General features: G+C 53.2%; 1 protein-coding gene across 5 annotated transcripts in view; it reads left to right on the top strand.

Moving 5' to 3' along the window:
- POC1A (POC1 centriolar protein A) overlaps nt 1-26,470 on the top strand; it is a 101,367-nt gene that overhangs the window by 24,988 nt on the left and 49,909 nt on the right. For 4 of the 5 annotated variants that reach the window (XM_042929567.1, XM_042929566.1, XM_042929568.1 and 1 more), the window contains 6 exons: nt 4,860-4,944; nt 5,916-6,087; nt 6,464-6,643; nt 7,548-7,655; nt 8,592-8,707; nt 16,851-16,984. In XM_042929567.1, the coding sequence (XP_042785501.1) occupies nt 4,860-4,944; nt 5,916-6,087; nt 6,464-6,643; nt 7,548-7,655; nt 8,592-8,707; nt 16,851-16,984 (795 nt within the window). Of the gene's footprint in view, nt 1-1,486; nt 1,573-4,859; nt 4,945-5,915; nt 6,088-6,463; nt 6,644-7,547; nt 7,656-8,591; nt 8,708-16,850; nt 16,985-26,470 lie in introns of those variants that run through there. The other variant, XM_042929570.1, reaches the window with a different exon arrangement.

Below are 26,470 nucleotides of genomic sequence, written 5' to 3'. Positions count from 1 at the left end.
GGACACTTAACCGACTGAGCCACCCAGGCGCCCCTTAAATGTTTATTTTTGAGAGAGACAGCGTGAGCACACACACAAGTGGAAAGGGGGCAGAGAGAGAGAGGGAGATAGAGAATCCAAAGCAGGCTCCATGCTGTCAGCGCAAATCTGGATGTGGGGCTTGAACCCACGAACCCATGAGATGATGACCTGATCCTAAGTTGGTCGCTCAACTGACTGAGCCACCCAGGCGCCGCTGCCCATTTTTAATTGGATTATTCAAATTTTTGGTGTTGAGTTGTATAAATCATTATATATTTTGGATACTAACCCTTTTTTCAGATATGTCATTTACAAATATCTCCTCCCATTCAGGAGGCTGTCTGTTAGCTTTGTGGATTATATTCTTTGCTGTGTAGGAAGTTTTTAACTTGATATAATCTCAATACGTTTAATTCTGCTTTTGTTTCTCTTGCCTCAGGAGACATATCTAGAAATGTCTCCTTTTCTTTTAGAGATGGAATTTATAAACCCTTCTCAGGTCTGAGGAGTCCGGAGAGGGCCAGGCTGCATCACGAATTCCCTCCTATTATAAATGGGTAAATTGAGGCCTGGAGCAGAGGTATTCCTCTCCCCCATCGCCCCCGCCTCCCTCAGGTCACAGGTCACACAAGGAAGTAGCAATAACAATAGAATCTAGGTTTCTTCACGTATGGATGTGATTCAGAGTGACTGGTGTTCTTTTAAATTGACACTTGTTTGTTTTTCTTAATATTTATTCCTGAGAGAGGGAGAGATTGTGAGCGGGGAAGGGCAGAGAGAGGGGTACATTGGATCTGAAGTGGACTCACCGCTGACAGCACAGAGCCTGATGTGGGGCTGGAACCCACCCAACCGTGGGATCCTGTCTGAGACAAAATCAGACATTTAACAGACTGAGCCAACCAGGCGCCCCTAAACCAACACCTGTTTTATGTTCAGAGGAGCGAACCATTTAAAGAATCTCTGAGGGGCGACTAATTGGATCTTAAGGTATTGGGGGAAACACCTGACCTCCGGGACCCTTTAAGAGGACAAGGCTACAACGACCCACGTGTCCTCCGCTTCCGGGATACTTGCAACAGGTGGTGAATCCCGGCTCACCCTCAAGGTATATTGGGAAGAGTAGTTCCACTTTCCGGCCGACGCATGGCGGCGGCCGTCTTGAAACTGCATTTCCCAGAAGGCTCTGCTTACCGTCTCAGGAACCGGGCTAAGGGCCGGTGGACAGAACTCCTCATCCTGGGTTTTTAAATTTCTCAGGGGATGAGTGACGGTGGACAGAGGCCCTTGGCGGCGGCGTTCGTGGGCTGCCTGGCATGTAGGCGCTGCGCGCTGACACTGTGGAACCATCCACACAGCGCTGCTTCCGGCCGGGGGCAAAAAGCAGAGGCGCTGCGTCTCCTTTAATCGTCGTGGGCGGGGCGTGGCAACGCGACCCGCGTTGCTATTGGCGGCGGTTGGGGGCGCGGAAACTGAACCTGCCGCAACGGCCGACGCTGCCTCGTCCGGCGCCTTGGGCGCCCCGGGCCCGCCATGGCTGCGCCCTGCCCTGTAAGTTTTTGCCCGCGGGTCTGCCCGGCCTTACTTTCCCCGCCCGGACTGTGGGCGCCTGGCCGGGGCGACGGCTTCGAGGGGGAAGCCGGGTTCCGAGCCAGTTCTCTCCGGTCCCAGTTTACTGTCTGTGCAGGGGGCGCTGGGTGGGGACACGTAGTGAGCACCTTCTGCGTGCCAGACCCTTTGCGGGCTCCCGGAGCCGACCAACCAGTCCCTGCTCCCAGGATTTGCATCCTAGCGGAGGAGACACTGGTACTGGTATGTTCCAACTGGAGGTCAAACCTGGGGTTAGCGCAGGGCCTCCCTTGGGCTCAGCCTCGCCATCCTGAGCAGTGGATAGCTGGGTAGGGGCCAGTTTAGCGTACCCCTTTATCGGAAGGGGCAGCCCAGGTCTGCAGCATGATCTGGGCCCGGCGCCCTGAGTCTAAGGTTCCTCCAGAGGGAAGCACTCCAAAACTCCTCTTTCTGGCCTTTGGGCTGGGTTGAGAGGAAGACTGGGTGGTGCCTATTGGCACCCTTAGGCGTGTGGGGACTTGAACAGAGGGCCCAGGCATAGGATCCAGGCGTTTTGACCCCTAACCTAGTGCCCTTCCCTTAAGTCCCTCCCCACTTCCTTCCATATGTAAGCCACCTTTGGGGGAGATGAGGAACCACAGAGCCTGGTGGGATGAGGTGGGAAGGGTTTTGGGAGGTTTCAGGGGCCCTCTGGTCAGAGGTGGATCTGAACTTGCTTCTTCCCACTGAGCCTAGAGGTGAGCATTATCTTACCCTTGTTCTCCCAAGAGGTTCAGGTGAGGCAGTTGCTGTTCTGTTGGGGGCCCTCCCCCAGCTGCCACTCCCTTTCATGTTGAAAAGGGGACTCTGGCAGGTGTGCTGGGGGTGGAGCTGGGCACAGGGCCTTTATTCTGGTTACAGCTCTGTGGAGGTGGCAGTGGCCTTGCTCTTTCCCAAGGACATTTTTCCCCCCAAGAGGAGGTTTTGTGGGCCTCCCTGGTGTGCCTGAAATGCTTTTTTGAGGTTTCTGATATTTGGGGTAGGAGGAGATGTTTGCACAGCAGGGCTGTGATTCTTCAAATGCTAAGAAGCTGCTGTTGAGTGGACAGTCTCTGGAATATTATCTCCATGGCTTCCTAAGCAGTGACCTAAACTACTGCTTTCTTGACATTGGGCAGAGTGGAGATGATGGAAGCGGCCCTTGGGGCCTGTCCAGGCTGACCTTTGGGTTCACATTGGGACTGAGGGTACGGAATCTGAATCCTGAGATGCAGGTTGCTGAAAGACTCCCCATTTTCTCTCTTTGGTTCTTTTAGAAAAATAGCCTTATTAGAATATTATTCACATGCCATAAAATGTACCCTTTTAAGATGTAAAATTCATTAGTATTTAGTACATTCATATTGTTGTCCAATAATCATCACTATCTAATTTCAGAACATTTTTGTCACTCCAAAGGGAAGCCTGTACTCATTAAACAGTCACTCCCCTTCTCCTCACCAATCTAATTTCATTCTCTATAGATTTGCCTATTCTGGACATTTCGTATAAATGAATCAGACAAAATGTGGCCTTTTGTGTCTGGCTTTTTTCACGTAACATTTTCCAGGTCCATCCATGTTGTGGCATGTCTGTTTCTTCATTCCTTTTTACTGCTGAGTAATATTCCATTGTATGGAGAGATCACATTTTGTTTACCCACTCATCTCTCTTTTTTTTTTTTTTAAGTGTTTATTTCTTTTTGAGAGAGAGAGACAGAGTGTAAGCGGAGGAGGGGCAGAGACAGAGGGAGACATAGAATCCAAAGCAGGCTCCAGACTCTGAGCTGTTAGTACAGAGGCCGACATGGGGCTCGAACTCACGAACTGTGAGATCATGACCTGAGCCAAAGTCGGAGGCTTAACTGACTGAGCCACCCAGGTGCCCCAACATTTATTTATTTTTGAGAGAGAGAGAGCATGAGCGGGGCAGCGCAGAGAAAGGGAGACAGAATCCCAATCACGCTCTGCACTGTCAGCACAGAACCCAACGCAGGGGGCTCAGACTCATAAACTGTAAGATCATGACCTGAGCCAAAGTCAGACGCCCAACCAACTGAGCCACCAAGGTGCCCCTTTTTACCCATTCATCTCTTGATGGACATTTAGGTTTATACACGTTTTGGCTATTATAGATAATATTACTATGAACACTTGTGTACAAGTTTTTGTGTGAACATACTTTCAATTCTTTGGGGTATTTACCTAGAATTTGATAACTTTTTGAGGAACAGTGAGATTTTTTTGTTTAAAAAAAATTTTTTTTTTAATGTTTATTTTATTTTTGAGAGAGAGACAGTGCAAGCAGAGGATGGGCAGAGAGAGAGGGAGAATCTGAAGCAGGTTGCTGGCTCCGAGCTGTCAGCACAGAGCCTGACGCAAGGCTCAAGCTCACGAACTGCAAGATCTGAGCTGAATTTAGACGCTTAATCGATTGAGCCACTCAGGCGCCCCGCAAAGTTTTTTTCCATAGTGACTTTTTCCATTTTTTGGTTAAGATTATTTTGTCTGTTCTGGCTGTCTCACATTTTCGTATGAATTTTAAGATCAGCTTGTCAATTTCTGCAAAAAGTGGCACCCGAGATTTTGATAGGGACTGTGTTGTATCTGTAGATCAGTTTGGGAAGTATTGCATTTTAACAAAATTGTTTTTCAAACTGTGACCATGGATATTTTTGCATTCATCTCGGTCTTTTAAAATTTCTTTCAATGAAGTTTTACAGTTTTTACTGTGTAAGACTTTATTTCTCTTGTTAAGTTAATTTTCTTTCTTTCTTTCTTTCTTTCTTTCTTTCTTTCTTTCTTTCTTTCTTTCTCTTTCCTCCCTCTTTCCTCTCCCCCCTTTATTTCTAGATTTTTTTTTAAATTAATCTCTCCATCCAACATGGATCCCAAACTTATAGCCCTGAGATCAAGAGTCATATGCTGTACTGACTGAGCCAGTCAGGCACTTCTCTTTTTAAATTATTTCGAAGTATTCTTTCTTACGTGTCATAAATAGAATTGCCATCATTTTTCAGATTGTTCATTGCTGGTGTATAGGATCGATATTTGTATGTTACTCGTGTTTGTATCCTGCAACCTTACTTAACTGGCTTAGTTTTTTTTAATGGATTCCCTAGGATTTTCTATATCCAAGACCATGCCTTGATCATTTTTTAAACTCTTCCTATTATAGGAAGAGTCTTGGCCCTGGGGTCAAGCCCCGTCCTCCTCCACATTTTCACTCATTTGACCCTGGCTCTCCCACAGGAGGACCCCTCGCTGGAGAGGCATTTTAAGGGCCACCGAGATGCAGTTACTTGTGTGGACTTCAGTCTCAACACGAAGCAGCTGGGTAAGAGGAGGCGTCTTTTCCTAGGCCCTAGCTTATGAGCTGAGAAGGCTGATTTTCTACCTGGGAGGTGTGGTGTGGGGGAGGTAGGGCACAGTGAGCACCCAGGTGCTTTGTCTAGACCTGCATCTTGCTTCAGCTAGTCAGCTGTCTGGGTGCTGGGGGCTTTGTGAGCTTCATTCTACATGGCAGAGGTTGGGGGCCTTGCCAAGGTCACATAGGCTTTGAGGGTGGGACCAGCTTCTGGGCTTTTCACTGCATATATCCCAGCCACCTTTTGGGTCTGGCTTACGGAATGGCCCTAAACAGTGCCTTCTTTTCCTTGGATCCTCCATTCTGTTGTCCATAGTATTATGGGAGCATCCAGGAGAAGGGTGTGGAGTAGAGCTGGGTACGCCTCTTCTACCACTGCCCTTGCACACCAGCTGAATACCCCTGCTCTTTGGCCGCTTGGGGATTCATACACAGCTGTCATGGCTGCAGCTTTCTTGTTTCTGTGGACAAGGCTCTCCCTTCATCCTATGGTCAAGGTCCCCTGTCAGAGGCTGTTGGCCTTGTGATCAGTGTAGATTAAGAGCAAACTGAAGTTATTTGACCTGTCTTGGGGGTCGCCAGGCTTCTGATTGATGTGGGCACTCTCAATGGTAAAAGGCCCAATTGGATTGGACCGGCTGCCCTGTGTTGGGAGGACTTGCTCTCTAGAGCCCTTAGGGTGTGACTGTGCGGGGGCCCTGTGGAGGATAAGTTTTCTCAGAGGCCATGGGTTGCAGCACAGGGCTGGCATGTGAAGAGCATCTCTTGGTCTGGCTCCCATGTGGTCCTGCTGCTTGGGGAGCTGACGACCAGTAGATTCTCCAAACACCAGGTCAGTGGTCACTGGAAGTGTGGCCTGTCCCCTGCCCCCTTACCTCTTTGTCTTGCTGGAGGCTCAAGGCCCACTGGACCTGAGGGTCACAGCGTCCCTGCTTTCTCAGCCAGCGGCTCCATGGACTCATGCCTCATGATCTGGCACATGAAGCCCCAGTCACGCGCCTACCGCTTTGCGGGCCACAAGGATGCTGTCACCTGTGTGAACTTCTCCCCTTCGGGACACCTTCTTGCCTCAGGCTCCCGAGACAAAACTGTCCGGATCTGGATACCCAATGTGTGAGTTATAGACGTTGAAGGGCTCATCTGAGCTTGGGGCCCTGGTTCCAGAGCTATCCACACTCAGGTCCCCATCCTGGCTCTGGACTTATTGTAGTGGGACATCTGCTCTGCTTCTGAAGAGGTGCCATCAGAAGCTGGAGCTCCAGCTGGGCCCCTCCCCTTGGTGTTGGGAGAGGGATTCTGGGCTTACCCCAGCCATCCTGGAAGGGGTCCCATCTTGGTGCTGTTCACACATGGGCAACATGTGGGGCACGGGTACGCAGGCCTGTGTCAACTTGGAGGGGCTCCCCAGGGGTGGGGAGAGCTTTGATGTGCTCATGGGCCCTCGTGTCACTGTTACGGGTTTCCTGAGTTGGAGTACCCACCCCTGCAGCAAAGGCGAGTCCACTGTGTTTCGGGCACACACGGCCACAGTGAGGAGTGTCCACTTCTGCAGTGATGGCCAGTCTTTCGTGACAGCCTCCGATGACAAGACAGTTAAGGTGTGGTCGACTCATCGCCAGAAATTCCTGTTCTCCCTAAGCCAGCACATCAACTGGGTCCGCTGTGCCAGGTGAGCATTGTCCTGTCGAGACCTGGAGCTTGAGAGGTAGAGACGCTGCCAGGTGCCAGTATCATGACCTTGGCCAAACACTTTCACTACTCTTTTCTATTCCTGCATCTCCGCTTCTTCATCTGTGAAGTGGGAACAAAGACGTTGTTACACTGTAAATTATTGAGAAGCTTTAAGCTCAGAGGTGACAAGTGCGTTGGTCCTTTGCCAGTCGTGATTGGCCGCCCCGACAACTGTGCTGATGAGGCCCAAAGCAAGTCAGAAGGGGCTGTTTATGAGCACTGGCAACAACAGGATGATGTCACTGCTGCCTCTATACGTTTTCTCTTCACTCTTCATGGCAGCCCTGCAGGCTAAATGGTGTCGTTCCCATTATGCCGGTGAGGATGCTGAGGCTCGGAAGAGTGCAGTATCTGGTGGGGTGAATGGCAGAGCTAGGGTTTGACCCTGAGTCTGCTTCTCAGAAGTTGATTTTGCTTGAGCTGCCAGTTGGGGATCCAGGCTTCTGAGGGGGCTGGTCTGGAGGCCGGCTCTCCCTTTTGTGTGGCGGGGGGGCAGTATGTAGTTTTGGGGGGCCTGGGAACAGGATAATGGGGCTGATGGTGGGCTTTGGACCACCTTCATGCTGCTAGCATCAGGGGTCACCCCACGCGGTGTCGTATGCCACGTGCAGTGCTGGGGGCTTGCGCACGCAACGCTGCTCCCTGCTTCCCATGAGGTGGGCGCCATTCTTACCCATCTCACAGAGGGAAAGCCACTTGGCTGGGATCACTCAGGGTCAGAGCAGGGTGTGTGGCTTTGGCTGGTTCTGGGATCAGGGGGTGGGCAGTGCAGAGAGGTGGCTGTGGAGGATAGTTGTGCAGCACCCATGACAGTGGTGTGACTTGTGCCCTGCCTGGTTCAGGTTCTCTCCCGACGGGCGGCTCATTGTGTCTGCCAGTGATGACAAGACTGTCAAGCTGTGGGACAAGACCAGCCGGGAGTGTGTCCACTCTTACTGTGAGCATGGCGGGTAAGTCACCAGACCCTGTCCACCACCTGCAGGACCTAGTCGTGAGGGGCCCCAGTGGCCTCGTGTGGAACCACGTCTCTGCTGCTCTCTATCTCTGAAGTTTTTCCTATGTGAATGGGAGGTTCAGCCTCACTCCCATCCCCGCAGATAACAGGAGTGTTTAACTTCAAGGCCTATAATTCTTGGGGCCTCTTTTTTCCCTTCATTCTCCAGTTGTCTAATTGTGCCATGTCTGTCTGAAAGCAGGTGAGCCTGGACCCTCCTAAATCATGTTAGTATGTCACCTATGGTGATGGTTTTATAAAGGAAAAAGCTTGTCAGGTTCTTGTAAGTTCTTGGAGGCTATTCGTTTTGTGCCACATCACTAGGAAAGGGACTCACCTGCTCTGGGCTCCTCAGTGAACCCCAGCTTCTGCCTCCTCAGTTAGGCTGGGAGCCCCAAGGACAGGCTCCTCCTGAGAGCTGGCCACGATACCACTCTGGGTGTTACGTGTCGGTATATTGAGGGCCCTTGGCCTGTCTCTTGGAGATAGGTGAACCAGCGGCCCTGGGGCCCTTTGGCCCTTTGGGACTGGGCCTTAGCTGGCAGGGCCTGCCCTGCCTCCTGCTTTGATGAGGGCACCAGCTCTAACTCTGAAAACCCCTGAGCCATCAGCTGACCTTTGGGCTGAAGACACTTTCTCTACTTGTATTTAGAAGTGGATGCTGGGATTTGCTCCCTGGTGAGGCTACTTCTGGTTATTGCTAGCCACTGTTCTCACCCTCTCCTTGCTATTCCTTGGCCACCTGGTAAAGAAACAGGGCAGAAGGGAGGTGTTCTGGGTTGAGGGGACAGCCTGAGCAGGTATGCACGGGAGGGAAAGTGCTGGACGTTTTCAGGTCTGTTCTGAGCCAGGACAGCCCTCCTATAGCCTGCGGTGGCCCCTGTCTTTCCAGCTTTGTCACCTATGTGGACTTCCACCCCAGCGGCACGTGCATTGCTGCTGCCGGCATGGACAACACAGTGAAGGTGTGGGACGTGCGGACGCACCGGCTCTTGCAGCACTATCAGCGTGAGTGTCCACGAGCGGGACTGTGTGGGGCCAGGTGTTGGGCTCATTGCCGTGGTACTTAAATGGGCCTGAGGATGGCCCTGGTCAGTGGGGAGAAGTCCCAGGCCTGCTGGGATCTCCAGGGGCGAGTAGTCCGTGTTATGGCTAGGCCGGTTTTTTTAACGTAGGCCAGGAGGTGAATCATGGCACTACCTGGCATCCACCAAGCCCTTTGGTGCCTGCTCACGAGCTGCCAGGGTCTCATGCGTACTGCAGGGCCGGATGAGGAGCTCTCAGTGGGTCTCCGGCCAGGGCTCTGCTCAAGCGCCACTTCTCAGGGGCTGCCCGTGCTACTGGCCTCCAGGGCTAACTCAGGTGAGGGGGGCAGGTCTGTCAAAAGAGGTCAGTGTTTGTGAGACCTTGGCCACTTTGGGCCTCATGATGTCCTCTACTGATACGGAGCCATGAGCCATATGGAGGGTCAACTTAGGCTAGAGGCCAGGACGCAAGCCCTGGAGTTGTGTCCCCTGATCTAATTGTAGCCCTTGGGAGGCAGAGCCGCAGGCATTCCACATGGGCCAATTCCAGCGTCAGGCTCCAGCTGGGGGCGGGGCAGGAGCAGACTTGGGTGTGATTAGGAGGTGCGAGCTGAGGGTACTGGAGTATGGAGCTGTCTTGAGAGCAGGTGTGACTGGGCATGGCCATGCGTCACCTCAGTGGTGGGGATGGAGCCAGGGAAGGAAGCTGGTGAGGGGCCACGGGAGGAACTGGAGGCTGTGCAAGGAGCAGATGGAGGGGACCTTGGGGGCCTGGGGCCGAGACCAGGGAGGGGCAGAGCTAGGGTTGTTTGAAAAACTGTGGTTGTTGACTTGGGACTGAGTTTAAAGTCCATGGGCCACTTCGAGAATTCACACCTGAAGACGGGAAGGACGCATCTGGACAAAGGTGTCGGGCTTGGGGTTCAGAGCTCTGCTTTAAGCCCTTCCTAGCTGATTCTCAGACTGTGAGGACAGCACTTTCTTGAGGTAACCAAGGGAAACAGACCTCCTAAGAAGGGAGAGAGGCTCCTGGTCTTAAGAAGCACATGGTGGAGGGTGGGCACTGCAGCCAGCCTCAGCATTCCTAGTTGTGTGACGTTGGACAGGTCACTTGACTCCTCTGATCACCCTGGGACAGTGATAGGGCTTCTCTCACAGGTGGCGTTGGGAGGGTAATGAGTTGGTCCACATGAAGAACTCAGAGAGTGCCTGGCACAAAACAGAAAACAAGCACTATGTTGATGATGATGCTGTTGTTGCCAAGTCTTGGTCCTGGGGTCTGTCTGGTCTCTGGGCAAGGTGAGCCGGCAGTCAAGGCCTGCGCTACCCTACACCACCACCAGGTGGCAGGGGCCAGCTGCATAACTGGTTCCTTTCTTTACAGTGAGCCCTGGGGTTTGTCACAGATGCCATTTCAGACAGAGCTTCTAGAACAGAGCAGATATGGGGTCTACCCCGTCCTTGGAGACCACGCCTCTCCTTCCCCTCCTTCAGGTTTAGAGGCCTCTCTCTTTTCTCGGCCAGGCCTAGATTGGAGATTGGGCACATGTGCAAAGTTGACTAGGCAAAGTTTGGCAGGTGCAAAGGAGTGCTGGGCAGAAAGGCGCCTCTGAGTGTGGGGTCAGGAGAGATGGGAAGGTTAGGAGCATGGGCTGTTTCCGATCTGTAAAGGGGGTAGTGATAGTACCTTATGGGGTTTGTGAAGATCTGTTGGGGGAGTCCACATGAGAATTATAATAGAGTGCTGGAAATATGGTTTGTACCACATAAGACTTTTATTATTACTTATTATTTTGTACTGCATAAGTCTTGACACTGCAGGGAGAGGATCTCTAGGTGACCCTGGGAGGGTCCAGCCTCACCTCTGATGGATCAGGAGCCTGGGCCTGGTTGGTGTTTGTGGCATGCACCAGCAAGTACCCATTGGGGAGGACCTTGAATGCCGTACTCTGGATCATGGTCCCAAAGATGCAGCGGCAGTGGTGGGACTGCCCCATGGTTTGCAGAGTGAAGGTATGTCTGAGAGGACAGCAGTGCTGAGAGCCTATGGGAGTGGGAAGCCGGTATGTCTGGGTGAGGGCTGGGCATCCAAGTAGGGCAGGAGTCAGGCCCAGGGGATGGGTTTTGGAGATTGAGTAGAGTCAGAAGTTGATGCTGTGGGTAGGGGGCCATTCCTGCGGCTTGTGAAGGGCTCAGGCCATATCCTGGGTCCCTGCGATTGAGGAGCCATGAAAGGAAAGGTCCACAAAGCAGTCAGTGTGAGGGGTGGGAGCCCCCTCTCCCATCATGGGAGGGCTGAGGGGGGCAGAACCAGGGGTACGGAGGAGGGCAGAGTCTCCCAAAGAGGGTGGTCAGGAGGTGGAGTGATGCAGAGCAGTTGAGGGGGGTGGCAGGTGCTGGAGAGAGGTCCCTGGGGTTTTTGAGGGAGCAGGCTTGGCAGTGGGTGGGGGTGGGAGTCCGTGACTGGCAGGGCTGAGGAGGTAGTGGGAGGGCTCAGGTAGCATCAGGAGCCAAGTCCTGAGGGGACCTGGGGCACATGAGGTTGACAGGCTCTGCAGAGAGATTTCAGTGAGTTTTTGTTCTTATTCTTTCCTCTGTGATAGAGCTACTCAGTGTCTCATTCCTAAGCCACCCTGATATAGATCAGAGACCTCGGGTGGCTTGGAGTACCCCATCAACAACTGGGTTTCCTCAGCTTCCTGCCCAGTGCATGGTGCATGGTACATGGTACATGGTGGGTATTCACGGTGCCGCAAACTCTTCCCACTACCTCTAGACTCACCCTCTGGGGCTCAAGAAGAGCCAGGTGGATCCGAGCACATTGCTTGGGGGACATGCCCCTCACCCTCTGTGCTGCCAGAGTGACCTGGCTAGGTCTGCTCCTGGCTGGTGGCTCCCCTTAAGAGCTTCATGGCTGAACCTCTACCTGAGAGACTCTCCCTAGCCCCTTAGTAGCAGCTGCTCCCCGACCCTTGGAGGTGCAGGGGCATCTGTTTGGAGGCTGATTCCCCAAGAAGGACTTCTGACCCTTTGACAGCAGACACCTGAGCTACTTTCTGTCTCCGATCCCTGGGAAACCCAGAGGAGAGTTCTTAGGGACACTGTGACACTTGGGGACTCTGGGTGAGAACCAGGCACTCCTGAGTGGGCTTTGGGCACATGAGGCTGTCGGGCTTTTCTGAGACACTTCGATTCATGCTACTGCAGTGTGTGGTCAGCAATCCTAGCCTGCCCGTGTCCAGCTGCCGCATGGTTGTGCTTTATGGAGGACACTTCCTGTCCCGTGTTAGGTTGTTGGGAATCGCTTTAGGCAACAGCAGGTAGCTGGCACCATTTTTCTCGGGCAAGGAATTTCTTGGCTCTGGCCTGTCACTGTGGGGAGCAGTTCTGGTTTCCCAATTCAGCAAGGAGACAGTGGGGCTGTTAGAGCCTTGGGAGCACCAGTCCCCACGGAGGTGGGTTAGGCTCCATATGCTCTGAGCCCACATCAAGGCTGTTGAAACATCTGAGCAGCAGCCCCCATCCGGAACCCATAATGTGGTTTGCGGTTTACAGGCACGTGCAGTTCCTGGGTGGATGTCAGGGGCTGCTCCCCATTTCACAGATGGGGAGTTTGAGGCTTGCCCACGGTCACACAGCTGGGAAGCTGGGAATCTGAGCCTCCCAGTTCAAGGCCTCCGAGTCTGACGTTCTGTCCACCACCCCTTGCTGGATTCTTACACTGTGTTGATTCTAGTCATTTACTTCCTGAGGCCTCTGGGAAGCCTTGGCTTGGCCCTCTCCAGAAATTCCAATTAGAGCTCAGAGTCCCAGGTTCTCTGTCCATCAGTTCTTTTTTTTTTTTTTTTTTTAATTAATTAATTAATTAATTTTTTTTGAGAGAAGGAGAGCAGGAGTGGGAGAGGGCAGAGAGAGAGGGAGACACAGAATCTGAAGCAGGCTCCAGGCTCTGAGCTGTCAGCACAGAGCCCGACGCAGGGCTTGAACCCACGAACAGTGAGATCGTGACCTGAGCCGAAGTCGGTTGCTTAACCGACTGAGCCACCCAGGCAGCCCCTCCATTGGTTCTTAACACACCCCTCTGTCCCACCCCAGCTACAGTCACGGAGGATTTTAAGGCAGCTATGCAGCTGGTGGGGCAGGCCTGTACCCTTTGCTTGGTTTTTGAGACTGAAACAGTTGGTCAGGAGGCAGTGCACTGTCCCACCTGATCTGGCCAACTCATTGGCTCTTTCCCACCATCCCTAAGTGAGCATTTATGTGACAGTCACAAAGAGGAGGGTTTTGAACATCCTTCCCTGCTAGTATCAGAGCAACTTCGTTGTATGAATCCATAGCCCCTCATAAACCCAAAGTCACGGGTAGTTCCAGTTGCATGTTATGAGAAGTCACCCCGGGTGAAGTTAAGCTGAGCCCTTTGTGATGAGAGTGGGGTGGGACTTGGTCTGGTGTGGCCTGCTTTAGGAAGGTACCTCCTACTTGGGTACCTGGGGGTCACTCTGGGCTCCTCGGTCAGTTTGGAGCCCACTGGGCAGTAGGCCAGATTTGCCGAAGGCTTGTACAACAGAGCTGTGTGGGCAGAGTGGCTTGTGGGTACCTGGGACTCTCCTCAGGCCATGTGCTGCCCGCAAGCTGTGGCCAGTTCCCAGGGCAGGGTCTGCAGTGGCCTCGATCCCACCCTCTCTGGGTTCCTGGTGGCCTGTAGAATCTTGATGTTGGTGTACCTCTGACCTTGAGTTGGAGTCTCTCTTTTGCCAGGAGCCCACAGCTGTGCCCAAATGGCAACCCGCCATCAGTTAACACTGATAACTGCCATGGAAGCAAGTTGATGAAAAGTGGATTATTCCTGCACAGTCACTGCTCAGGACTTTATGGTGGGAGCCTACCTGGGGGACTGTCACGCAGGGATGATTCTTAGGACAGGGCCTCCCTAGAATGGCTGTCCCACCTCTGTAGAGCCAGAGAGGCTGCCCCAGGCTGGTGGGGCTGGTGGGCAAGGCAGGAGAACAAGGAGGGAAAGGCAGTAGGTCCTGGCGTCTGGTACATCCTCACCTCCAGTCTGAGCCCTTTTCTGGAGTAAATGGTTCCAGATGTTTCCACCCCAGCTAGGAGGTCTTTGATATTCCTGCCATTTATACTGGAGCAGAGCTTTTGGTGCCCTTCCTCTGGAGGAGATTGCCTTCCCTGGGGTGGACTTGCCCAGGTGGGAGGCCCTGGCATGGCATCCACATCCTGACCCCGCCAGCCTGGTGGTGCTGGGAAGCCCTGGGCTCCCTGAGCTCACCCTCCCCCGATCCACCCTCCTGACCCTGGCTGTTCCTCTGCCAGCTTTGTCTCAGGTGGGGTGGGGTGGCGTTCTTTCCAGTACAGGCTGCCAAGGGCTGCAGAAATGAGAATAGAGTGCCCTTCTCCAGGCTCAGGGAGGCAGACATGCCAGGAGTAGCATTTGAAGCCTGAGGGAAGATGGGGCATAGGCAGCTGTTCTGCTGTGGGACTGAGGGCTTAGGGTGGCGGGGCTCCCCTGGGAGCATCTCCCAGTGTTTTGGCCCTCCTCGTCCCTCACTTCTCCGCCAATGTGAGCCAGCAATCTGGTGAGCATAGCTGGCCCCTCAGGAGTGCAGGGCACTAGCTCTTAGCCTGTAGACTCACAGCCTGAAGTGCTGTCCGGGCGATGCCAGGCTAGGCCTGGGCTCCGCCTCCCTGGACAGGACTCTATTGAGGGGAGAGAAGGATTTGTTTTGTGTTTTGATGTTTATTTATCTATTTTTGAGAGAGAGAGGGAGAACACATGTGGGGGAGGGACAGGGAGAGGGTGAGAGTGAGGGAGAGGGAGAGGGAGAGGGAGAGGGAGAGGGAGAGGGAGAGGGAGAGGGAGAGGGAGACACAGAATCTGAAACAGGTTCCAGGCTCTGAGCTGTCAGCCCAGAGCCTGATGTGGGGGTCAAAACCACGAACCGTGAGATCATGACCTGGGCTGAAGTCAAATGCTTAACTGACTGAGCCACTCAGGTGCCCCCACTACACACAGGTGTTTGGTTTTTTTTTTTGTTTTTTTTTAAGTTTATTTAATTTGAGAGAGACAGCACATGTGAGTGGGGGAGGGGCAGAGAGAGAGGGAGAGAATCCCAAGCAGGCTCTGCACTGTCAGCGAGGGACCTGACGTGGGACTCGAACCCATGAACCGTGAGATCACAACCTGAGCTGAAATCAAGAGTCGGATGCTTAATGACTGAGCCACCCAGTTACCTTGGGAAGGATTTGCTTTTTATCATTCACCCAGTTGTGTAATCACAGTGACTATATACTGATGGTTAAAAAATTATTCTGGAAGTATGCAGAGTAAAAATTCCCTTATTTCTGTCCTACCCATAAGACTGTATAGGAGGGCCCTACCAGGAGCTTCTGTCCACATCCCTCTGCACATGTGTGTGCCCCTCTACATGTGGGTGGTGATAGTCACACTCTGCACCTGTTCAGTTCCTGCTGGGGTCATCTATGGCTGTATTCTTTTGTTTTCCATGCCCCAAATCTAAGTAAGCACTGAGGACACTGACCTCCCCGTCCCCAGACATCATCAGCCCCTCTGCAGGCTGGCTCCTGGAGTTCTGGTGCTTAAAGAGTGTTCAGACATAAATTGCCATGTTATGTAAAGCCCTGGCTGTCTCCCCCAAGTGTGCTCGGGAATACGTACCCACATTCCCCAGGCATATGAGCTTATCAGCTGGGCTGGTGTCTGAGGGGCTCCATGTTCCTCTGTGGGTTCTGCTGAAGGCCATTTTGCGGTGGATGTGTTTATTGCTCTTGCAGCCTCACAGTGCCAGGATGAGGGGTTGGTTTTAGAATTTGCCTTTCTGTTTGTGGCTGTTCTGATTTGGCAGGCCGCGGTTATCTTATCCCCGCTGATGTCCCCTCCCAGGCCTGAATAGTGGGTATGAAGGCACCGGGGTCGTTTTCAGCAGCTGCTTTAGAAGCTGCGATGTAGCTGGTGCTCACGTGCAGTCCCCATGTGGCCTGCCTGGGTCCAACTCACCCACTGCTTTCTGAGTCCCGCTCAGTGCCTGACACTGAGTCAAGCTCCTGCCTGACAGAGCACACAGTCTAATGGGGGACCCAGCCCGGAATGAAATAGTTACACATAAATGTAAAACACTGTTGTGAGGAGTACACCCACTGGAGACTCGTGGTGCTTCAGGAGGACAGTTCAAGGGGGTGGCCCCCAGGAGGCCAGGAGGCTTCTCGGAGGAGGTAACTGAGTAATGAGCTTCAAGGTCAGGGGAAGAGGTGGGCAAGGGTCTCCTGGGCCCATGGGGAATACTTGGAGAGCTGTCAGCCTGGAGAGCTGTCAAGGGCTGGGCTGGCTGGATCCTGCAGAGTGAGGGACACCAGGACGGATAGTGGGGTTTGGGTCAGGCCAATGGGGAAAAGAAAGTCATGGATGGGATTGAGCTGTTGAGTGTTGGGTAAAGTGGCAGGACCTAGAAACTGCGTGTGACACCAGGGGCAGCCGAGAGGCACATCTGAGGGCTCACTCTGTACAGAGGCCCCATGGGCAGGCTTATCCCCATGGCACCCCTGACATGTGAGTGCCATGATCCAGCAGGAGAAACAGACTGGCTTAGATGTGTCAGGGTGCTTGCTCAAGGTCATAAAGTGGGCCAGCAGGGAGGCCAGGATTGGAACCCAGGCCTGACTAGTTCCTGAGCGTGTCTTACCGTCTGCCTGCCTGCCCCACACTCTTGTAGGGCAGGGGCATGGTATTGGGACTTCAGGGGATTTCTTTTCCACCTCATTCCCCCTGAGTAGCAGTATGAAAGACAGATGGAGCATTATGTTTGAGCACTCCATTCTGCCCCAGCTCGACACTCTGTGTGCTGTGAGAGGTGGGGGAATCACCTGATCCCACCGGCCTTGTCGCTTGTGCGCCCGCTTGCCCTGCATCTCCCGCTGTTGGTTCTCAGCTCTGGATGAGTCTGCTCTTGTTCCTGTGCTGCACTTCTGGGAAATCCTTGTGGGGCTCCCCACAGCTCCTTGGAGCCGAGCCTCGGTTGGTCCCGATTGCCCGTCTCTGGGCTTCAGCTGTATCCCCTGGCCTCCCAGCCAGTGCCTGACAGATGTCCCTTCCCTAGTGCACAGCGCAGCGGTGAATGCACTCTCCTTCCACCCATCCGGAAACTACCTGCTCACGGCCTCCAGCGACTCGACCCTGAAGATCCTGGACCTCATGGAGGGCCGGCTGCTCTATACTCTCCACGGGCATCAGGTGAGGCCATCAGCCTGGCACTGAGTGGTGTAGAGGGAGGCCTTGAGGCACATGCAGGGCTGTGGTTCATCTGAGGTGGGCCTTCCCTTGGAGCCCATTGGGGATGGCTTCTGTGGTCCCCTCACAGTCTGGGCAGTGGAGCGAAGGGCGGAAACAGGTTTGCCCCTGATGGGGACCATGAGCTCTGGCAGAAGTGCTGGGCCTGGTACCGCAGCTGAGAAGGGGGTGCAGGAGCTAACTTGGGAGTGGGACGGAGCCATTCAGACATGGTTGGCACATTTCTCCCAGGGAGCTACATGGAATCTGCCCCCTGAGTGACCTCAGGCATATCTTGGTTGAGTAGAGCCCTGGACCCCATGCCCTGAATTGCCATTGGGGTCTCTTGAGGGTTCTGCAGATGTTGATGCCTTTGGAGATAGAAACTAACAGGTATCTCTCAGAGACGAGTGCTTAGGATGGACATCTTCCTGTGTGTTTGGGAATTCCTGGAATTGAATCAAGGGACCTCTCTGAGCAACCTTCGCCAATGCAGCTGGTGCCCTGGACTCTCTCAGTGGGCAGTGGCCAGGCGTGGGGCCATGGTGAGGTGGGCTGCCTGCCGCTCTCCTAGAAGCCGGTCTGGGAGTCACTCTCTCACCCTCACCCCCACACCAGCCCCCAATTATGGCTGAGCTGTCTCCTGCTGGGCAGAACAGAATGTCTCCTGTTGGGACATAGTTGCCACACCCAAGTTGGACATGGGGTGCAGAGACCAGAGCTGTCAGTTTGTCGCCTTCTCCACCTGTGAGCAGGGGGGCAGGCAGAGTGGAGGGTGGGGACAGGCTCTTGAGGGCTGAGGGAGGCCCTGGGGTGCCCGTGTATCTTGGGCAGGGAGCAAGGTGTGGTGTCTAGCTAGGGCTCTGGATTCACTGCCATCGGAGTCAGGCACATGGGGGCCATTGGCCATTGGCTGTGGCTTGGTGTGGGAGCATGGGCCTTGTCTTCTGCTTCCTTGGGACCTGGAAGGCTCCTTGCTGCCCTCAGCCCATGGTGACCCCTCGTCCTCCATGTCACATGTCTGCAGTGCAGGACATGTCTCATTCTCCCAGCAACTGGCACATCTAGGTGTAATATATGGTCCCGGGGCTGGGTGACCTCTGCTCTTGTTACAGAGCCACCTTTATTATTTCTTTGGCAAGTCAGTTATTCAGATTCATGTGTAACCAGTTTGAGATCTTATAACCAAAGAGGGTATTTGAAAACCACCCGAATGGTGCTGTCTCTCCTGCTCCCCACAGTAAGAAAGCAATATCCAGAAACATGCAAACAGATGTGTGCCAAGTGATCATCCAGGGCTTTCAGTGTGTGTGTGTGTAAAGGTTCTTTAAACAGCTGACTCACCTCTTAGCCTGATAACCCTAGAAATGTGGTGTCTAAATGCCTGTCCTGTGTTTGGGCACAGCATCAAGCACATAACGGAAACCCATTGACCTTCTTCTGGAGAAGTGAAACAGGGACCAAGTGAGATGGCGCAGTTGCCTGTCTGCCGTTGAACCTGGAAATGTGGGAACTAGGCCAAGGGACATCTGGGTTCACATAGCCCCATGCAGATGTATAGTCCTCTTGGGCTCCCTGATCATGAAGTCCATTCCCTGGTCTACCTTTCCAGAAAGATTTGCACCTGGGCTGTTTGGTGACTTGAGCATTCACATTCTGTTCCAGGAGGTGGCTAAGTGCCCCCATAAGGCCCAGCTGCCACAAGCCACTTCTTGAAGTGTGTGACTGAGTGGCCCCAGGGGTCCCCACAGGGTCCTCAGTGCCCAGGGATTCCATCCCACAGATGAGGATGGCCGATTTGAAAGTACTTTTGATCCAGATGGGGCAACTGAGGCCCACAGAGTGGTTTGAATTGTCGGGGTCCCATGCAGCTTAGGGTGGCAGAGCTGGGATAAGTATCCATGTCTCTACGGTTCGACCCTGAGTACTCACTTGCCTCACACACCCACTTTTATTTTACTTATCTATTTAAAGTTTATTTATTTTTGAGAGAGAGAAAGAGAGAGCACAAGTGAAGGAGAGGCAGAGAGAGAGACAGGGAGACACAGAATCCGAAGCAGGCTCTAGGCTCCGAGCAGTCAGCACAGAGCCTGACATGGGGCTCAAACTCACAAACCATGAGCTCATGACCTGAGCCGAAGTTGGACAGTTAACCCACTGAGCTACCCAAGCACCCCCCACACACAGCTTTTAGATGTCAAGTTGTGATTTCACTCTTGTCTTTAGATCACTGATCTGTGGAGGAGGCCAGCAGGCCTTGTGGCTGCTGTGTCCCAGCCTTGCTGCTACATGACCTCATTCTGATTCAGCAGGAGGGAACCAAGTGAAACTTTGGTTTGGACTTGGAGGACCTCCTTGTGACCATCCCTGGGCGTGGCCCAGAGAGAGCTGTGGGAGGGAAGACTATTGAGTTTTTTCGGCCAACTGGAGCACACCCCCCTCCTGCTTTCAGTTCCACACCTGTGAGAAAGGCAGGGCCAGCTGGGCAGGGGGTGGCACACCAGCTGAGAGAAGCCAGCCACAGGAAGCCAATGCTGGGGGTGAGACAGCCCTCAGCTGGGAGGGGGCTCTGGGTATGTGCCAGGGAAGTGCCTGTGTCCCGAGCAGGGCCCGAGCCAGCTCCTGTGGGGGAACACTGAGGGAGCAACAGCGTGGAGAAGAAGGGTCAGGGGAAGCAGTGCTGTTGGGCTGATGCTTTCTTATCTGGGTTGAGGCTGGAAGTCTGATATGCCATTTAGTTGTGTTTTAATGTTTATTTTTGAGAGAGAGAGAGAGAGAGAGAGACAGAGTGAGAGCAGGGGAGTGGCAGAGACGGGAGGCATACACAGAATCCAAAGCAGGCTCCAGGCTCTGAGCTGTCAGCACAGAGCCCGACAGGGCTTGAACCCACAAACTGTGAGATCACGACCTGAGCCAAAGTTGGCTGCTTAACTGACTGAGCCACCCAGGTGCCCCATCTATTTAGTTGTCTTTTAAAGGCATGGGGGCACCAGGACGGAGGCACTTGCCAAGTGCCAGAGCTAAGATCAGGATCACCCAATGCAGCCTGGGTCTTCTGTACTGCTTTGAGGGCAGCTTGTCAACCTGGGAGTCTGACCATAGCAGCAGTTTGGTGGTTCTCTAGCATGCACTTGGTCACACCTCCCATTGGCCCATGTGAGCCTGGCTCACTTTGTGAGGTTAGAGGTGGATGTCAATTATAAGCTTATTGTGGGCCTCGAGGATTCTGGTGCTTTTCTTCTGAAGTCCTGGCTTTGGGACTCTGAGCTACAAAGGGCCATTCAGGGGATGTAGCTGGGGACAGAGAGGCTCCTGTCCCATGGGTGTTTGATGCCACACAGACTGTACCCTGGGAATAGTTCCTTGGCTGCAGCTGTGGCCCATGTGGCTCTACAGAGGCTTCCATGCGTGAGTCTCTTCAAGTGCTTGGCTGCTGGGTGGCAGGCCTAAGAGCTGAGCAAGCCCTTTGCTAGCTCAAGTCCTTGGGCCCCGGCCCCTCAATAGCTCTGCTGCTTCAGCTGTGATGGGCCTCAGTGATGAGGAGGCAGCGGGTGGCAAGTTACCAAATGCAACCTGAGCAGACACTGACCCCTTTGCCAAGGCAGGGGTTGGGGCTGAGCAGTTGGGTAGCCGTCTACCTCCAGCCTAATCTGCCCAAGTGGAGAGTGGACAGAGCAGGGAGGGCGCTGCCAGCCTGGATGTGGTACATTGCCCTCTTTCTTCTGCCTCTGTCCCTGGGAACGCAGGAGCAATTTCTCTCTCTGTGGCTTTAGCTGGTAAAGAGCCTGCACCAGTCACCTTTGCCAGCTTCTTTTTTTGAGGCCAAGTGCTAGGATGCATTCGGTTGAGGAGGGTTCATACAGCCTTATCTGGTCAGTGATGGTGCCCAGCTTTTTAAGGAAATACCCCAGTATTTCCAGGAACAAATAGCTTGTACCCACCTGTTTCTGGTTTGGAAAAGCCATGAGTACTGTCACATCTTGTTCAGTTAAGTCTGGGTTTCAGGAGGCTGCAGATGGGAGGAAAGGCCTTGGGCATCAAGGTCAGGCCATTCCAGCGTTGCCTCTTACCCTGGGACATTGGGCAAGACCTTGACTTTGCTAAGACTTTGCTCATTTGTAAGAACTCCTGTATCTGCCTCATAACAGGAGAGGGTGTGTCTACATTCCCCAGCACCAGACATAGTAGATCCTCACAGATGTTGGTCCCTTTCCACTTCAGCTCTTGGAAAAGATCTTTTGTTGCTCTAGGTGAGAGCTCTTTAAAAGGCTGTTGAATGGGAAGCTTGGGTGGCTCAGTCGGTTAAGTGTCCAACTCGATTTGGCTCAGGTCATGATCTCATGGTCCGTGGGATCGAGCCCTGCGTCAGGCTCTGCCGTGACTTCATGGAGCCTGCTTGGGATTCTCTGTCTCTATCCCTCCCCTGTTCACGCACACTTTCTCTTTCTCTCAAAATGAGTAATAAACATTTAAAAATAAATAAAAGGCCATTGAACGTTTCTGTTATGGGCATGGTTCTGGCACCCTGGGTGGGCAGTCAGTCTTTAGTAGGAAAATGAATCCATGGTAGGGGACTCTGATGGCTTCACCCCTTTCAATGGGCACAGGGCCATAGCCGTCAGCCCCTCCCCCGCTGGGATGGAAGTGCCTGTTTTCCTTCCACCCACTCTCCCACAGAGTGTTTCAAGGGTTTATCTGGCTTTTTGTTTAGTCTTGTCCTCATCTCCCCCAGAACATCCTCTTGCTTTGGTTTCTCTTTTGTCACACAGCTCCTGAAATCTGTCCCTGTGGTGACTCCTCTGAATGTACTTGTCCCCACCAGTTGCTCTGAGTAGGTGTGGCCTGCTGGTGCCTTGGTCCACAGGTCTGTTTGCAGTGCCCATTATTAGTCCCGCCTGTCAGGCCACATTCTACGGCCCAATTCCTGGAGGACAGGCCAGGTGTCTGTTGGCAGTGGGCTGGCAGAGGTGCCAGTGCCCTCTCTGGGGCTCTGGAAGGTCTTGCCCTGGGAATCTGCCACAGCTTTGACACTTAAGCAAGAGGAAAAGGAGCCCCTGCTTCTTTTTTTTTTTTTTTTTAAATATATGAAATGTATTGTCAAATTGGTTTCCATACAACTCCCAGTGCTCATCCCGAAAGATGCCCTCTTCAATACCCACCACCCCCCCCCTCCCACCCCCCATCAGCCCGCAGTTTGTTCTCATTTTTTAAGAGTCTCTTATGCTTTAAGGAGCCCCTGCTTCTTGCTGAATCCAGTATAGACTTAGGGGTGTCAGGGCACACAGGGGCCTCTTCATCCTGTCCCACCCCTCACCTTGCAGCAGGGAAGAGCAGAAGAAGGAAGGACTTCCCCAGCAAGTACAGCTATTGTTTGAAACCTTGTGCCCTGAGCGAGGCCCCCATAGCTCTGGGTGGCAAGTGTGGGGGCAGTGTGCTAGAAATACAGATTTATTTTTCTGTATTTTCTGAAACATAATCTTGAGCCATGCTCATTTGGTTTAACTCCCCGGAGCTATTTGGGAGAGGATGGTGGGCGGGACGTGGGTGGGAGTTAAATCTGGTGTTTATGGCTATGCAGTTGGCGTTCATGTTGCTGTGGAGTGACTGAGCTGCACGGGAATCACTGGGCATGTGGTTCCACGCACCCCAGCTGGCTCATGGTGCAGGTGAGCAGCCATCCAACTAAGGGCCTAGAACCCAGAACTGGCGCTGCTGTCTGCACCTGGGGCTGTGCTCCTAGGCTTGTTTACTGTGAAATCACAGGCTCAGGGCACGGGATCCACCCACGTCCCTGGGAGCTTGTGTCATGCCAGAGCCTAGGCTGGGGCTGGGCAAGTGGCAGTAAAGGGGTACACATGGTCAAGGAGGAGAGGCGGCAGTGTGACAGAGTGGCCTGGGATGCATGGGCTGCCCCTAGGTGGCTCCAGGTGGAAGGAGGCTCTCTGAACATGCTCCCCCACTCCACCCGCCCTGCCACCTTGTTTCTTCCGGCACTCTGCGGCCCCTTGTGTAGTCATTTCATTTTGGAAAATTAGGTTTATGCTTGGGAAGCTCAGACCTGGTTTGGATGGTTGGGCACCTCCTGGGAGAGGTGAGGGGACATCACGAGGGAGAACAGCTCATGTACTCCAACCTGAGTAAACCAAGAGGCCTGCCTGGCCTTCTGTCCCCTGCCAGCAGCCCAGGGTTGAGGATTGGGAGGAGGTGTCCTTGGCCAAGGTCAGGAGAGAGCCTCAGCATTTCTGGGCACCAGCTCTTCCCAGAGGCCACTCCTAGTCCACGGGGCCACTACTAAGACACAGGAGCCAGCCCACAGCAAGATGCTGGTGAATGAGTGCAGGAGCCTCCCTGGTGTGGGGCTTGTGGAAGAAGCAGCCTGGGGAATCAGAGACCAGGGCTCCCACACCAGAGGCCGCTTATGCCTCCTTGATCTCCATGTCTTTGTTTAATGGTCACTCTTCTGTTACTTCTGACACCAGGCATGTGTTGTGACATTACTATTTGTTGGCTGGTAGCCAGTGAAAAACATTACGAAAGCCTCGTGAGGTGGTGGTGGATGGGGTACCTGGCTGGGTCTTTGCCAGCATAGCTGTTGTGGACACAGTGGTCAGAGTTCAGGTGCACAGGGGCCTCAGGGAGTCCGGTGGAAGGGAGTGAGGAGAGCAGAGGGGTCTGGACCAGCTATAGGGGCCCTAAAGGGAAAGTCATCCAGAAGCTATCGGAGCTAAACACCATGGGTTCCTTTGTTTTGCCTTTTTTTTTTTTTTTTTCAAGTTTCTTGATTAACACCTTGCTGTTCAAGAGTGAAGAAAGCAGACTGTGCGGGGCTCTTGGTTTGGAGGTTGTCAAGGCAAAGATGGTGTTTGGTGAAGTGACTGGGTGTGGGCCTAGCCAACCTCGAGGGCCACATGAAGCTGCATCAGGAGGGAGAGTGGGGTGGGAGGCCAGGCTGCATCCAGTGCTCATGACGACCAAGCAGAATGAATGGTCTCACCAAAGCTGGCCAGATCCAGAAAGGGAGGGAAGGATCTGGTTGAGCCTGTGAGGCATCCTACCTGTGGACATGGCCTGGAGCCAGAGGGGACCAGGATCTCAGGCAGGTAAACACCTCTGGCATTCAGACCACACTGCTAAAGTCTCAGCAGAGAGTTCAGAGTCATACTCAGGAGTCTCTGGAGAGGCCCCTGGGTCTTGCCTGGGAGAAGAAACAATTTGGCAACATTCCTGCCCTGAGCTGGTGAACTAATGCATTGAGAGTAACTGATTAACCAAAAAGAATAAGCCACCTTGAAGGCAGAATGATCTCAACGTGTATAACATTGGATCAGTGTCTGTGACAAAAGCGCCCGTCAAGCCCCCATGGTTTGGAAGCTACAATGCACTCCAAAATGTAACTGCTGGGCTAAAGAGTAAATCATTGTGGAAACTAAATGTTTGGAGGTGGCCACCAGTGAGAATATTGCATATTGGAAACTTTGAGGATGTATCTAGGGTGGTAATCAGAGGCAAATGTGTAGCCTTAAAGGAGTTTATTTAAAACGGAGAGAGATTAGAAATAACTGAATTAAGAGCTCAATGCCAGAGGTCACAGAAAGATCCTGAAGCAAGAGAAGACTGGAGCTCGAAATGAGGACCCCTGAGCAGGCCGGTGGAGCTGGAGCACCAGTGAGGGCAGGAGGAGGGGCCCTGGCGAGGTTGGTGGGGGCCGGGGTTGTCTGGGTGCCGAAGGGTTGGGATGATGTTTGTCAGTGGTGGAGAAGCTCGGTCTGCGTTCTAGTCCCTGCTGGTTTTGTCCCACAGCAGAGCCTAGGGCCACCTGCTCCCCGGGGCTGTTTTTGTGGGCCACAGACAGACAGGCAAGAGCGTTTGTGGAATGTTGCTCTTTCCAGGAACACCAAGGTACCTGGTGTGGGAGCTGAGCAATCCTCTGGGTAAATGGGCACTGCTGGGGAAGACCGTGGGTCTCACCCCCAAGATTCCCCTTACTGCTTGTATGTTGCTAGCATCATCCCCAGAGAGTTTCCTGACATTTGGACTCCGGGGAAAGCGCTAGCCTCTGCTTTCTGGTCCCAGTCCCCCACCATGCCACAGGCTACCGGCCGCCTTCTTCAGTGGTGCTGCCACTGCTTGTCCTCCAGCAAGTTTTTTAAGTTTACTTATTTTGAGAAGGGGAGAGAGAAAGTGAAAGACAGGCTCCACTCTGTGTCAGCACAGAACCCGACATGGGGCTAGATCCCACGTACCGTGAGATCATGACCTGAGCCACAATCAAGAGTCAGACACTTAACTGAATGAGCCACCCAGGCGCCCTTGGCCTCCAGAATCTTGTCCGCAACTTGGCATCTGGTGGCTGAGTGACAACAGGAAAGGAGACTGGCTGATGAATATTTGTTTGGTTCCTTAGTTGCTCTGACTTCTTGGAAACCCGCTATTCCTCAGTGAGCTCTGGACAGGCAAAGAGCCTGTCTCTGTTGACACTACGTGTCCTGGTTTCCTTCTCTTTTCTCTCTTCCTTTTTTGTTTTTCCTCAAAATGAAAATAGCTTTGTTGTTTTGTTTTTATATTAACATAGCAATACCGTATACTCACTGTTTAAGAGTTCGAAGTATGAGGAATTAACAAAGATTTCCAAGAATCAAGTGAAAGTCACCTGAAATTTCCATCCCGCACCCCACTGTGTTAACCCTTGGGGATTGTTCACCCGGAAGAGTATTAGGGTGACGCGTGATCTGCTCCCTCCTGCACTCGGCCCTGCACTTGTGGCTCATGATGCCTTGCACCTGGCATTTCACACTCCCTGGTGTAATTGACGTTCCCCATCATAAGAATGGATCTCCTTTGTCCTATTGGATGGCCATATAGGACTCCTGACTGCCCTGAACCCCAGGCCCTCGGAGACCCATCTGTGAGAGGAGGTGGGGAGAGGCACAGGCTGGAGGCTTTGTCTCTGACCTCTTGGGCCTTGGTCTCTCCTCTGGGACGCATCACCTGTAGGAAGGGTAAGCGTGCAAACCATCCTCTGAAGGTGAAGTGGGTAAGTGCAGGTTAGTGTTAGCTGGCCTTGTACTCACTTTCGTCTTCACCACCTTCATTATGGGCACCTTGGAGAGGAGGGGCCGTGGATACAATGGGGAAGTGTGGGGGTACATATTCCTTCCTGCCCAGCGTACCCAGGGGCATCTTTCCACCTGCCTGTCTCTTCTGGGCAGGCAGAAGCTGGTCTTGTTCCATGACTTCAGATCCGTTTTTTAGCCCAGAACTTCTCTGTCTTTTCCAGCATCGTGGAGGTGTGTCCCAGTGTTCCTCTTGTCCATGGCTCCACCTCTTATGTCTGCCCCACGGCCAGAGGCATCTCATTTGGGCAGTTGGGGCTCTTGCTGCTCCCTGCTCTGGTCTGGAGGAACTGAGGTGGCCTTTGTAATAGTGGCCATGCTGTCATCAGTTAGGAGA

Source organism: Panthera leo, chromosome A2 (assembly GCF_018350215.1).
Source record: "Panthera leo isolate Ple1 chromosome A2, P.leo_Ple1_pat1.1, whole genome shotgun sequence".
Lineage (NCBI taxonomy): Eukaryota > Metazoa > Chordata > Mammalia > Carnivora > Felidae > Panthera > Panthera leo.
The sequence above is the reverse complement of the archived record's forward strand: the minus strand, read 5'-3'. Positions and strand labels throughout refer to the sequence as shown.